Source organism: Triticum dicoccoides, chromosome 7B (genome assembly GCF_002162155.2).
Source record: "Triticum dicoccoides isolate Atlit2015 ecotype Zavitan chromosome 7B, WEW_v2.0, whole genome shotgun sequence".
NCBI classification, from domain to species: Eukaryota; Viridiplantae; Streptophyta; class Magnoliopsida; order Poales; family Poaceae; genus Triticum; species Triticum dicoccoides.
In genome coordinates, this window is record NC_041393.1 from 521,105,236 (window position 1) to 521,119,560 (window position 14,325).

At 39.9% G+C, this 14,325-nt stretch overlaps 2 protein-coding genes across 2 annotated transcripts in view; one reads left to right on the forward strand and one right to left on the reverse strand.

Annotated features, from left to right (window-relative positions):
- Positions 1-506: 506 nt before the first annotated feature.
- Positions 507-7,584, forward strand: LOC119339062 (ankyrin repeat domain-containing protein 36A-like). The gene is made up of 8 exons (XM_037611239.1): positions 507-806; positions 897-1,085; positions 1,982-2,169; positions 4,100-4,183; positions 4,696-4,809; positions 5,798-5,968; positions 6,050-6,129; positions 7,449-7,584. The coding sequence occupies exons 1-8, from the start codon at positions 650-652 to the stop codon at positions 7,495-7,497; spliced, it is 1,032 nt and encodes a 343-aa protein (XP_037467136.1). The 5' UTR covers positions 507-649; the 3' UTR covers positions 7,498-7,584.
- A 734-nt stretch (positions 7,585-8,318) lies between these two features.
- LOC119337611 (CBL-interacting protein kinase 24) overlaps positions 8,319-14,325 on the reverse strand; it is a 6,851-nt gene continuing 844 nt past the window's right edge. The window contains exons 2-14 of the mRNA XM_037609777.1: positions 13,927-13,989; positions 13,724-13,795; positions 12,588-12,695; positions 12,418-12,492; positions 12,286-12,333; positions 11,607-11,732; positions 11,392-11,481; positions 10,971-11,093; positions 10,749-10,868; positions 9,922-10,038; positions 9,763-9,819; positions 9,602-9,676; positions 8,319-9,146 (exon numbers count right to left, since the gene is read on the reverse strand). Coding sequence (XP_037465674.1) covers positions 9,051-9,146; positions 9,602-9,676; positions 9,763-9,819; positions 9,922-10,038; positions 10,749-10,868; positions 10,971-11,093; positions 11,392-11,481; positions 11,607-11,732; positions 12,286-12,333; positions 12,418-12,492; positions 12,588-12,695; positions 13,724-13,795; positions 13,927-13,989 — 1,170 coding nt within the window. The 3' untranslated portion in view covers positions 8,319-9,050. The remainder of the gene's footprint in view (positions 9,147-9,601; positions 9,677-9,762; positions 9,820-9,921; positions 10,039-10,748; positions 10,869-10,970; positions 11,094-11,391; positions 11,482-11,606; positions 11,733-12,285; positions 12,334-12,417; positions 12,493-12,587; positions 12,696-13,723; positions 13,796-13,926; positions 13,990-14,325) is intronic.

Sequence of the window (14,325 nt, forward strand, 5' to 3'; positions counted from 1 at the left end):
TAGCAGAAGACCTGAACATCATGAATTTTGTCGTTGCTTCAGATTGCAGACAGGTTGTCCTGGATATCAGTGTGAAATCTCGGGGGCGATATGAATCAATTATAAAAAAGACCAACCTTAAAGCTTCTTTCTTTCTTTGTAATTTTATTTTTGAGAGTCGTGCTACTAATTATGAAGCACATAGTCTAGCTAAATTTTCTCTTTCTAGAGACCCTGGTCGCCATGTCTGGTTTGGTCAGTCCCATGACCAAAGACGCATCCCACACCATGTGGAATTTGATAAATAAAGTTGTGTTTTACCCCTAAAAAAACAATCGGGTCAATTGACTCCCAGGGCTCCCACCAAATCAATCGTGATTTAAGAGAAATTTGGAAGAAGTAATTTGAACCGTAGCTTCCTAGAAAAAAAAAAGATTTGAACTGCTACTTTATTTCAGTCGTTGAAGTGGGAGTGGGTGAAACAACACTGTTCTGACGAGGGCGCCTCGCCCATTCTCACTGAGCCACTGTCCTCGTGCCCGCGGGTACGCCTCGCCCTCGCTTGGTTTCATCTTCCTCGCTGCCCTTTCTCGATTCAAAACTCCAAGCTCCTCTCCTCTCCCCTCCCCACCACCCCCCTCCACCGACGCCATGGCGTCGCCTCGCTCTCATGATCGATCCGACGGTAAGCGCCTCTGCCCACAGCCCATCCCTAACCCTAACCCCAGCCCAAATCCTGACTCTGCCCCCTCCCGCCCCAGTCCGCGACCCGCTGCTGGACATGGTCTTCCAGGCGGCCTCCGACGACAACCTCCCCCGCTTCAAGGGTACGCTGCCCCCTCCCCCGTCCCGGATTCCGACCCTGACCCAGTTTCGTTGCTTGACTGCTAACATTTTGGAGGCCCAATCCGTCGCAGCGCTGGTCATGATGCTGGACATGGGCAGGGGCCGCCCCAAGGAGGCGATTGAGGAGTTGAGGGTGGAAGATGATGCGAAGCTTCAAGGTTTCAGTGCGCTGCACATCGCGGCCAGTAGATGTAGTCTTGAGGTGTGCAGGTACCTCGTCGAGGAGCTGCTGATAGATGTGGATCTGGTCGACAAGGAAGGTCCATCTATCTTCAAAACCCTAATATACTAGTTTAGGACCCTGCACACACATTCAGTGTAGGTTTTGTCGAATCGTATGAAGTGCTATCTCACATGCTGGATTTATTGTTCACAAGGGTTGCTTGATCTGTAGGTTAGGTGTCATGATATCCGACTGTTTTGTGCTTTCTCTGGGTTTGGCATAGAGGTGCATTATGATAATCCAGCTTTTGGAACCAGCTTTTGCCATTGCTCCAAGCTCAGCACAACACAGTCCAGCAACCATAAACAGAGCCTAAGATTATCTACGTCAGTATGAACCAATGTATTATAAAGCACCAATATTTATCTCGCAAAATAAAATTATGATTTATCATATTCTGTTGTGCTAACTCATGATCATGCAGCTTTATATGAAATAAGTTGGTCTTTTCAAGGGAACAAATAAGTCGGGCTTAATTATGATACTGAATGTGAATACCCTACATAAGCACTGTTCATATAAATAATTAAATAGGCTACTCTTTGAGGGCAAATTAATCTTTATTTTAGGATAGTTTGGTTCTTTAGTTATTGCACATATGTATGCACTCCAACTCTGAGGATGCATTTGATTCTTCTATTCGGGTAGCCTAATGTCTAATTTTCATGTGTCAGTTCCATTTAACCAATACTCTCTCGAGCATTATGAAAACCCTGCTTCACATCATATCTAATTCGATGGGTCTACTTTGTGTGTCTTGGGGAGCCATATCTAAATTCTATACTCAGAGAAGATAGAGCAGTGTTAGGAAACTTCTGTGGTGGTATGCTTTTGAAGATAAGACATGCTTTGATACAAAAAAGATCTCATTTTTTGCTATGCTGAGAAGTGCTTTGATATAATTTCATTTTTGTGTGTTTGTCTGCTTTATAGGTAGAACACCTCTGTTGTTTGCAAAATACCACAATGGGGGTACTGCAGAGTATCTTCTTGATCATGGTGCTAATCCAGACAAAGCCAATAACGATGGGGCTTTCCTGTTACATTATGCCGCTGAATTAGGTCCAACCTCTATAAACACATATCTCTGTTCTGCATCTCTGCATTGCAAATTGTTTTGTGTTATCTTATTCAGAGCTATTTTCCTTTGTTTCATGTAAGTAATTTACCAATATTGTTCTGTGCTAATAAATTATCTTCAAACCCGATGGTTAAGTTCTTGTAATGTGTCTCTCTGTTCAGAAGTACATGTTGTACACGCTTCTAAGTAGAGGTTTGGTGGTATTTCCTGATATACTCTTAGCTGTACTAAATAATAATCTTGCACACGCTTCTAGTCGAAGTCATCGATATATTTATGTTTAGCTATTAGCCAAAGTTCTGCCGTGTGCATGCATGTATTGCATCAAACCAGGGCTCTTTGTGTAGCATAATTACTAATATTTTAAACACTTTAACATGGATATAGTGGCTTAGCTGCTGTGCATGTGCAATATCCTAAAATGTCACCTCATTGGGAAGTCAAATAACCTAATACATGTCACTATCATTCCAGTCTTACATGGTTGTGGAGTCGCAATAATCTCGTAACTGACTTAATAACCTGGTTACCAAGTGGCTCTAACCTGGCAATTAGTAACAAAAAGAAGGTATCGAAACATATGTACGTGGGATCTACTTTCGGCGGTATCATCACAGCAAAGCCAACAATGAGCACAGATCGTCAATCAGACACACGATTTGAGAGATAGAAGTTCTTGAATTTTTTTTAAAAAAAGGTGTCTTTCTGATTCCATGTTTGCATGCATTGGTCTTTTGGTATTGTGCATGTGGCAGCGAGTAACCATGTTGTACATCATGGTCTTATCTTATTGAATATCCCCCTTGATGGGAATTAGGCCCCATCCCTAAATACTCCTATTAAAAGTTAACTTAACTATGAAAATTTTGGTTTTGATTCCTTCCAATCCAAACAAGTCCTCATTGGGCATTTTTGTAGCACATGATCAAGGCAAACACAGGTACAGGATACACCAGAAACAAAAGAAATTGTCACAAAAAAATACCTATCATCTTACTTGGTTTCTCATCTTACATTTTTACAAAGAGATAAAAATATGTTGCATACTAACTAGATCCATAAAACCAGAATTGTTGTGTTTGTGAACCCATCTCCTGTTACTGAATTGGAGAGATCCATGCTGCACTTTGGGAAGTAGGAAGTAGCGAACTGTGAACCTGATGAATCATGAATCGAGTAGCCATGCTGTAGATCATGGTCTTATCTTATTGAATACCCCCCTTGATGGGAATTAGGCCCCATCCCTAAATACTCCTATTAAAAGTTAACTTAGCTATGAAAATTTTGGCTTTGATTATTTCCAATCCAAACAAGTCCTCATTGGGCTTTTTTGTAGCACATGATCAAAGGCAAACACAGGCCCAGGATACACCAGTAACAAAAGAAATTGTCACAAAAAAAAGCTGTGGGTGTGACTGTGTGAGGGCGCTGTTGCCTCCCAAATCGTTCTCACTGCTGGCGTGATGCATCATCTTCTTCGTTCTCTAGTTGTGGTTCCATATTCAGGTTTTAGTACCTTCTCTTATTGATGGCTGCATTGCTTTTGTTGGGGTTTGAGATCCTAATGACTGGCCAGTGATGATTAAAAGATCGTATCTTTCTTTAAACAAAACAGTCTGGATCTGTAAACTAGAATGGCTTATGCTCCATTCATACTGTGGCTGTGAAATTCCCATCAGATTGATATGAGCGGGAACGCAGTATACCATGCAATTCTGCTTGCAGATTCCATGTAAACAATCATAAATAAATGATATGCGGTGGTAATCATGGCATTATCTTTGGACTATAGGAGCACGTATGTCGGCTCAATGGCATTAGGGCCTGATTACCAATATAATCTTGACAAAAATAACCTTCTCACTGATTTTACTGTGGGTGTACGAATCAATTGTCTTTGCTGAAAGCTTGCCTCATCAGTTTAGTTCTATGTATTGACCATTGGAGCTGATATCTTAATATTTCTCCAGTACAACAAGATGGTAAATGGTGTGACACCTCTTATGGCTGCTAGAGATGCCAACTCAACGGAATGTATCAAGCTCCTAGTTAAGGTGTTGTACATTCATCTGAGCTTTGTCAAGTCCATGAATTTAAGTTTGTTGGGTGCCCATTTTCTATGTTTATTTTCCATACTGAATTTGTTCTTTTTACTTCCTTTTCTGGCATTTGTTTTCCATACTGGCTGCAGCTGTGCATGCTGCAATTTGTGACCCCCTTGTACCAGACACTTTTGTAACCATTTTTTTGCTGAAAAAACTAGTGGCGCATTGAGGCTGGGGAGGACATCTGCATATGTGCCATGTTGATATTAATAGTTACCTAAACAGATTATGACAATTTTGGTGGTAATTTTTGTACTTACAATACTGAGCATGGATGTTAGGAGATTATCATGAGTAGTCGAAATATTATGCTTGTGCAGTCATAGAAATTTGAGAAAAGATACGCTTATGTAATCAAATCTTTTTTCCTCCATATATTTGCAGCGAAAATTCAGGTAGTTCGTTCAGATATTATGTATCGCATGCATCCTGCATAGATTGATTTAATTGATGTTCTGTAGGTTCAGGAGGAGCCTATGCTTAAACGGGAAATCGCGGCATCAGAGCTTATATCACTAGGGAGTATCTCTTTAAAGGAAAAAGATTATGTTGTTGCAGCAAAATTGTACAGTCAGGTATATTAAAGCACCATATATTTCTTGCTTTGTTTAGCTTTCCAGCATTTCGGTTTACGTTGCATACATTATAATTTATAGTTTCTTGCATAGCTCTCAGTCTGAAAATATTTAAGGTTCACAACTTCATATATGATTTCAAAAGGATTTTATCCTGGTTTCGCATTAATTGTTGAATGCATAGTCCAAAATAATACTTTTGGGCAAAAATATACCAGAATACCTAGAGCTCCACATGGAGCTGGGTGTCGTTTATCAAAAACTTTAGTCATGGGAAGTTTCCTACTGAAAGGGTCCGGGGCGTAGACTCCAGCTGGCTTTGTTATTTCTAATAACTTAGGATTTGTTCAGAATAGGGTTCAGCTGACAGTATGCTGTGTCTTTCTTTTTGTTGCTTTGGTCATGTATCCTCTAAATTTCGTGGTGCAAAGTACTCATTTTGTGATAATGGATATGGACCGTGAGATATTGTTGGTACTTCTGCTCAGGTATAAACAGGAAAAAATAGTGTTACCTTGATGACTAATGCAATATGTTTCAGGATGTGATTAGGATTTCTGTGTCTTGACCACTTTTTTGTGAGACAACTATATTTTTGTTTTGGAATTGCTTCCTTGCTTGCACTAACACAGGGATGACTAGGATGAACGAGTGGGCTAATGGAAAAGCAAGCTGTTTAATATAAGTTATTTAGTTCAAAAGTTACTCTGCAGCTATGTGCAGATTTCTTGTTAGGACTAGAATAGAATGAATGAGTGTACTTTAACATTGTGCTATATATTTAGTAAATGTATGTTAGGCTGGCTTTTGTAGACTTGCTAATTTGTATTTTATGTAGGCTAGTATGAATTTCTCTGCAGCTATGTGTAGATTTCTTGTTTGAGTGTTCACAGCTTCCTAACTGTTTTTTTATTCAGTTAATAACTAATTCAATGTGAGTTAAAAGAAACTTAGTAGCTCAATTGTCGATTTGTCTTGTGTGATGTAGGCAATGCAGCTTGATCCTGATGATGCGGTCTTGTTCTCAGACAGGAGCCTTTGTTGGCTTAACATGGGGAATGGAAGAAAGGCTTTGCTAGATGCTAATAAATGCAGAAAAATGCGGCCTCACTGGCCAAAAGCTTGTCACCGGCAGGGTGAAGCTCTGATGCTACTGAAGGTTACATAGAGGATATGGCTGGCTGTTTTCTCTTGGTATTGCAAATTGTTTATGATCGCTCCCTTGGTCTTTTATCATCAGGACTATGAGGGCGCAAGTGAACGGTTCTTGGATGGACTCAAATTGGACCCAGTGGACACTGATATCGAGGATGCATTACGGTAAAACCCATCTGCCTCTTTGGTTACATTAATGCCTTTTGACGACTGGCTGGCCGTGTTTCAGCACATCTCAAGCACAGTATTAGTTATACGTTGAACACTTGCGTATGCTGTAAGTACATGCATGTGCCCTTGTCATGAGACTGGAGAACTTGTGAAGATATTGACTAGCTCCGTTCTATTTTGTGTTTGTTAGGATTTCTGAATGCCACTTTGTACTGTTATCAATGGCAATGCCATCTCTTGCCGTACACCAACCTACCCTGATGTATAGTAACTCCGTAATCTGCCCTTGAGTAGTATTTTACTGATATTTAGAAAGAGGCACACATGTCATATTCATTATCAATATATACTGTCGTGCAATGGCGCCTACAGAATTACAAGTGCCAGACGTAACTATGCAGTTCCAAAATATCTGATACTTCTTGGAATATTCAGGGAAGCTATGAAGTCGTTGAAGACGTCTCGGAGCACGAAAGCCAAGTGACTATTTGGGTGTTGCAGGGAAATCAGTTGAAGACTTGAAACGGCTCAGGCGTTTCTTCATTTGCGCAAAGACTGATTTCCTTTAGAAAGTACTTTAGTGATCTAAATGCTTTTATATTTCTTTACAGAGGGAGTAAAAGTAGAGCGACGTGTCTGATGGGAGTATTACCGTTGCATGTAACTGACAAACACAAAATACTAATGAGTATTTCTTCGGACAAGTATTTCCGGACGGAGGGAGTACATAACAAACACAACCTAAGTCTTTTTAAAGATTTTAATATGGACTACATACGAAGTAGAATAAGTGAATCTGCACTCTAAAATATGTTTATATACATCTGTATATAGTTCGTATTGAAACCTTTTAAAAGACATTCGGAACAGAGTAACATGCATGCATAGTCCTAGGTGAGTAAGAACATCTATAAGGGCAGGTAGCAAATCCAAGCCTTAAAATGCCCGCGGATGCGGCTGGGCACTGACCAAGTACGCCTCATTTAGTGACTTTCACATATGTGTCCTCATCTCTAAACCCTCAAAACTATACAACCCATGAAACGCTACGTAAACACAATACTATGCATCACTGGACAAAAGAAGCATAGTTCATCGGAGTTCAATGGCAAATCCATATAAAATATAAACATAACGGGGTAGGGCGGAGGAAATCATCATTTCCTCGCCGGCCCCTTCCCCTTCCGGTGGTCGGCGCGGATGTGCCCCTCCTAAGTATTAGTTATACGTTGAACACCTACCTAAAGAATTACAAGTGCCAGACGTAACTATGCAAATTCCAAATACCTGATACTTCTCCTTGGAGTATTCAGGGAAGCTATGAAGTCGTTGAAGACGTCTCGGAGCACGAAAGCCAGGTGACTATCTGGGCGTTGCAGGGAAATCAGTTGAAGGCTTGAAACGGCTCAGGAGTTTCTTCATTTGCGCAGAGACTGATTTCCTTTGTATATATAGAAAGTAAAGCGACGTGTCTGATGGGAGTACGTATTACCGTTCAATCGACTGAGATCTAGACACACCCTTTCTTTCTCTTGCTGCTCTTGATCTTCCCCTCCCCTCCTTCTGTCCCGGTTCATGCACTTGTACTAGGCCATTGCAGTGACGAAATCACCAGCCGTTTCTGAACTTGCAAGGATTTTCGCCTGCAGATTCTGCTGAATGCTGATCGCTGAAACTGTATATATACACAGATGAAAATCTGGAAGTAATACGTGGGAGCTGGACGATGTTGTATTCTCGTACGCATCCAACAATACCGATGCTGCTGCCAAATTCACGTAAAATGAAATTCCCGCGTTCCAAACAGCCCCCTGTCACGACTCACGAGCGAGCCACGCCTGCGACGATGACAAGTCCAGGCCGACAACGGTTCTGATGGCATTACTTGTATTACGTCATTTGAGTGAATGGCGAAACTAACGTACCAGCTCACTCTCTTCTCCTGATTGTAACAACAAAGATAAGAGAGTACGCCGCAAGGTGCGTGGACACGCCGTGGCCAATAGAGAATTGGGGGTAGACGTTGCAAAACACGTTGCCTAATAATTTGATTACAGGAGAGTCGTTGTCACATGGATGCCTCGCTCCTTTTGTTGTTGTACCCTTCATAATAATGGCACTCATTCACCAGCAAAATAAAATAAAATAATGGCACTCACTATTATTTAAAAAAAACTTAAATAGGATATAGACATGTGCATTTGTTATTGAATTCATGCACCAGCCGGTTGCCCCAAAAGTCTGAATTATGGAAGAGGGCCGACATTATACTCCAACATTTGCACCGGCCAGTTAGGCTGCTATCAAATCAAATCAAATCAAATCAAATCGAGGTCCCTGGCCTTTTTACCGTCATGACTGAGACATGCCTCTGCAGCCACAGATGTTTCTTTTTCGCCTAACCCTTGTAAAAGAATGAACTGAGCCCGGCTAAATGTTATGCTGTTTCCAGCATCAGATAGATGCTTCTTGTTCACAGATCATCCTCCCTTTCCCCTTTTTTTCGGCGGCAGAATGATCAAAAACTTCAGAAAACTCGGATCATGCTGCAGCCTTACAAGCATTTGCAAGGTTTGCCATGAACACTTACAGCCAGCTTATTATCTATACCCATGATCTAGCGTGAAGCCTATGTACCTGCTTCATCCGGACCGTACTCGCTATTTAGCTCGACACAAACTATCTACAATACTGTCAAACTAGCAATGCAGCAGACTGCATTATCTGATCTACTAGGGTTGACTCAAGTCACTCAGCTATGGTAACACACAGTTACAGTCACCGCAGAAGCAACTGGGATGGATGAAGGGCGTGTGGATCAGCAAGCGGTTCGCAAGAGATGCCGGATGCAGCAGCAAAGCTCCAACTTGGCAATTGGAAATCTTATTGGCAAAGGTATCCGTGGTAGTGCCATACTAGCAAGTAGTTGTCCTCAGCAACGCAGATTTTGCAGAAACCTCTATTGGTCTCCAGATTATGCTCTCGAGTTTGCTGCATAAGCTCTTGTAGAACTGCCATGAGTACAGAATAAAGTTAGCACACTCTGAGGACAGATAAGATGGCAGAGTGGAAAAATAGCTAATATATCAAATTTTCAAATTTTCCAAACTGCTCTACGATATCAAGAAGCTCTAACTCATAGCGATGGTTTTGGTTTTGGACAAACTTAAAGCCTAGCACTTTTTCTTTTCTTTAAGCACACATGCATAATGTGCTTAAAGATCAATTACTGATGAGCATCCAACTTCTCATAGCATGGAATTTACAAGCGGCTTATGTTTTTCGTGGCAAATTTATGTTTGATGAGTAAAAACATCAAGTTTAGTGTATTTTACAACTAAAGATATTTTTCCTAACTATAACAGCTATCTGGTGATACCATCTAGTTTCAAAATCTTATGTTCCAACCACAACAGTCCCCCAAAAGTTCCAATAGGATGCATGATGTGATGCGAAAAGAACAGACCCTGTGGTATTCCAGAGAGTCACCAGCGACCTTTCGAACATCCACCATAAATAAAGCGGGAGCGACTTCAAATATCTGAAAATAATGCACTCGAAATCATGAGAGTATATGTGAAACGTTGTTTGTGAACAAATTACAAACTGAAACGCTTGATAAATCACCTCTAGAACAACAGCGAATGGGCTCATTTTGTTTGATGATACTCCTTCAAGACGTAACTACAGTCCATTTAAAAATATGTGTCAATACATTATCAAGATTAACAAAAGATAAATAATTTTTCCTAGAGTTGTTTACTGAAGCAGTTTTCTCACAATTACCTTGTAATTCTGGGAATGCACCTTGAGACCCATGGAATCAGCGACAACTTCAATAGTAGCTGCTATAGTCTTTGCAGGTTTCCTTGATACGAAGCGAGTTTGGCGTTTGACATACTCCTGTAAACAGAAAAATCCATCATTGTGGCTTCTACAGCTACATGAATTGATGAATAGTTTATGCCACAAAAGATGAAAAAATAGATGATACAAAATATATGCCACTTATCCATGAGCATTGCAGTTATGCATGCACATAGCAAACACTAAAGGAAGATAAACAGAAATCCAAACAAAACTGAGAAGCACAAATATGCCACTTATCCATGAGCATGTGAAAAGAGGAGGTAAGAGGGACCATGTTAAAATTTGCCGTTCTGAAAATATGGTTGAAGTGTTCAAATACTTTGGCAGTAAACAGACACGACATAAAGACTACGGAAATTAGTATGAAATGTGGGACCAACAAGTGCTTAAATCTACATAGACCATGCAGGTCCCAAACAACTGATAATACCAAGTCCAATGGAAAACACAGACTGGGTTAAGTCTTCTTCCTTAAAGTATGTATAAAACAGTAGTACTGAATACTGACAATGCTCTTCATGTTTCAACTCTCGAGCCTAACATCACAGAAGTTAGTGGAACATTATAAGATACCACCTGAGACCAAATGGCATGGGAAAGTGCTGCTAAAACCATTAGTGCGGAAAAAGCTGAACAGATCGAATCTCTATAATCTTATCCAGCGAAGCATTGAACTTTATTGTGCTAATCATACTGCAAGTAAACATTCAACCATTGCTGACTAAAGAAACTAACGAAATTACCTGTTGTCTATCAAATAATGATGAAAGATTTAAACCTTGAGATAGGGTAATCATCTCAAAGGCATTCATCATAAGAGGACCACCATCATTACGAGTCACTTGCTCAGATACATACTTGTCCTGAAGCAAGAAATATTAAAATTTAACGAAGGACCCTGAACAAGGAGAAAAATAAATATATGAAACATCAATATGCACCAAAACAATGCTTTACCCACAAACCTCGATATTATCAAAAGCAGCCTGTACATCATCCAGACTGACGTTTTCATCTTCACCATGTCTAACGCCTACATAATTCTTGCTAAACCATGTGTCTGCCTTCATCTCTTTAATAGTGATACGCTGCAAAATAGTGTGAAAGCCTAAGAAACCATAGGCAGCAATTTACAAATCTAGATAGATGAAATACTCCATGCTGTCTGAACTAGATTTACAGGTTAGGTTCTAGTTAACAAGTTTCTCACATTGCTATCTATATGAGATCTACTTAACATATGGTAACACTGATATGAAAATGGAGATAGTGAGACTAACATAACTAACTGATGACCACAACTCTGGCAGCTTCAACTCAAATGATAACTTTGTCGTAACTGCTATGCTAGATGATGCAATGATACAAACTCATGCTTGTACTTACAGCTTTTGGATTTGGATCAAGTATTCTCTGGATCAATGACTTGGCTCCTTGAGAGAACCAATCTGGGCATGAAAAGTGAGCTGCAGTTATCTTCAAATTTGACAAACAAACATGTTAGCTCAAAAATATGAGCAAAATCGTGTATCTATTAAATGTCAACAACTTGGGGAGAATGAGATCCATGAGGACCATCACACTGGTAAAGAAGCCAGTACCTTGTCATACAAGGTTGGGAGATCATTTTCTTCAAAGGGAAGGTACCCAGCCATTAAAACATAAAGAATAACACCACATGACCAAACATCTGCTGCAGATCCATCATAGCCACCGTCGCTAAGCACCTAAACAGTGATCCAAGTATAAGTCCAGAACATATATGTACTTAAAGCTCTAATTCCATATGCACAAATAGTCCAAAATACCAACACTGACATCTCATAGACTACTTTAGAGTTTAGATAATTATACAATAATTAATTATAGTATGAACATGGTAAACACGATGGATAATGGCCATAAGTTAACTGCTGAAATACAGCTGAAAGTGAGGATTTGATCACAGAGAAGAACCACCAGACAAACTGACTGCAAGATAGGCAGAAGTGCAAATGATAGATACAAAAATGACAGATGATGTTTCTTACAGTCTGACAGGCATCTAGTAATCTTAAATGATTTATATTAAAAACATAAAAAACAAGGACAGGGATCACATGTCTGTACAAAATTTACAGGAAAAGGGAGGACATTCAGTAGAACGGAATTCAAAAGTAAATTTTTTTTTTGAAAGATCCAGCTGCTGCTGGCTTTGATTGATTTAGAAGGAAAACAGAATTCAAAAGTCAATTCGTGTATAGGCTGTTTAGTTTTTGAAAGAAAAAGAACATTGCATACCTCAGGAGCAACATAATTCGGTGTGCCACATGTCGTGTGAAGAAAGCCCTGGGACCCTCCAAAAATAGTAACTCTCAATCAGCACACTGAAGTATAAGTATGGATTGTTAGAAAAGAGATCCCTAAACTCACGTTTTGCGACAGCGAGCTAAGTCCAAAATCAGAAACTTTTAAGTTCCCACGTGAATCAAGAAGCAGGTTTTCAGGCTACAGAACCAGATTCAAATTTTCAAGCATCAGAAAATGCAATCAGTCAATAACAGAACAGCATGTGACACATGCACCTCTTATCCAGAACAGACCTTCAGATCTCTATGATAGACACCTTTACTATGGCAATAGTTAATGGCATCAATAAGCTGCTGGAAGTATTTCCTAGCCTCATTTTCACGAAGCTTCCCTTGGCGGGCCTACAGATATTTGATATTGACAAAGGTTAATATTTGGATAAAAGACACAACAGTAATCAAGAAATACGTTCGAGTCTGGCGAGTCGCTATCATCTATTGCCCTAACTTTTTCTATTAGCTCATCTTGTCCGTAGTGATATTTTGGAGAAGGAGCAATTACCGCAGTGAGAAAGGTAGAAAGAAGCAATCACGAAAGCTAGTGCTAGTTGTGGCTTTTTGTACTAATCTTGTTTGTTCGGTAGCTCGCATCAGCAGCTTTAAAAGGAATAGAAAACAAGGCTTTTTCCACCACACCAGGGGCGGTAGGACGGGAAAGAAACCTCATCCTTTGGTGCACACTAACCGATGAAGCTCAACCCTCTCTCGAACTGAGCTATTTCCGCTTTTTCGAACAAAAAGTTCGAGTAGTTCAGTGAAAAAACGGTCAAGCTTTCTTCCATCCTTCCTAGCTCCTCGAGCTTACCCAGCACATAAACTGCAGAGATCCTGAAACATTTATATCACATTGATCCTATAACATTTCTGGTTGGCAATGAATTGGTCAGAACTCTCCAATAAATTGCATAAAACCTCGGCATTTTTACTTGCTGTATTGTACAAGCATCTTCCACATACACAAATATATATGCAGGAAAGTTTCATTCTATTGGCTGCTGGGAGCATATAAGGGCTCTATCCAGCATTTAAGTTAACGCTTACTAAGCAGCAAGTTTCTGATATATGTGGCACCATCAGGATCAACATATGTTTTGCCTCGGTTTAAGCAGGGCCGCAGATCTTCATAACTCTAAGAACATAAACCTAAATGAATTGTGTGTACATGGTTTACAATAAAGCTGAAGTTGGTCAACTAGTAATCACAAAATATGGTCACCATATAAATCTGTTAAAAGTACAGTATGAGTAATTAAGTACGATGTAATTTTTATTATTTCTGGTGTTCATTGTACTGCCATGATTGAAGATGAACAGATAGGAAGTTTTCTCGCAAAAAAAAGTACTCAACATGTAGACCACAGGTTTCGTACTATTTTATCGAACAGCTCGCCTCCAGTGATAAGCTCCATGATTATGTATATCTTTGTCTGTCCAGCTAGAACCTACAACATGGTCAAAAATGCTAGTAATGAAAAACTAAACTGGTAAGACAGAAGGATAAAATAAGTAACAGAACAATTTTAGCAAGGCAATTTGTACATAGGAAATACTAGAAAGCAGACATTTGTATTACCTCGTTTAGCCTGATGATGTTGGGATGTCTTACAATCTTCATTATTGATATCTCCTTTTTGATCTGTCAAGAAGCATGAGACGTAAGCTCACATTGAAATGAATATGTAAACTTTCCTGAAGCAAATCCCTGATGCAAATCCAGCATAGAAGGCAGTTTCTTCGGAGAGAAATTTGAAGTGGTCCTTGTTATTATTTATTAATCTGATGACAGCTACTGCGCACAACTTGTTCGTACTACTCTGTGATACGTGCTGTTCTGCTTCTGCGGGCATATTCCACCCGCACCGGAACTCCCGACCTTTTTCCTCGCCCAAAAGCGCACGGAATATACAACGAATCATCCAAATTGGTACTGAAGGCTACCGACGAACAACAGCAAGGCTACTAAATTGCTTGG

Bases quoted from the DNA above. Each gene is read 5' to 3' on its own strand.
- LOC119339062 (XM_037611239.1), top strand. From the start codon at position 650: ATGATCGATCCGACGGTAAGCGCCTCTGCCCACAGCCCATCCCTAACC. The intron at 1,086-1,981 runs GTCCATCTATCT...TCTGCTTTATAG, and splicing joins GGATCTGGTCGACAAGGAAG to GTAGAACACCTCTGTTGTTT. The intron at 4,810-5,797 runs GTATATTAAAGC...TGTGTGATGTAG, and splicing joins CAGCAAAATTGTACAGTCAG to GCAATGCAGCTTGATCCTGA.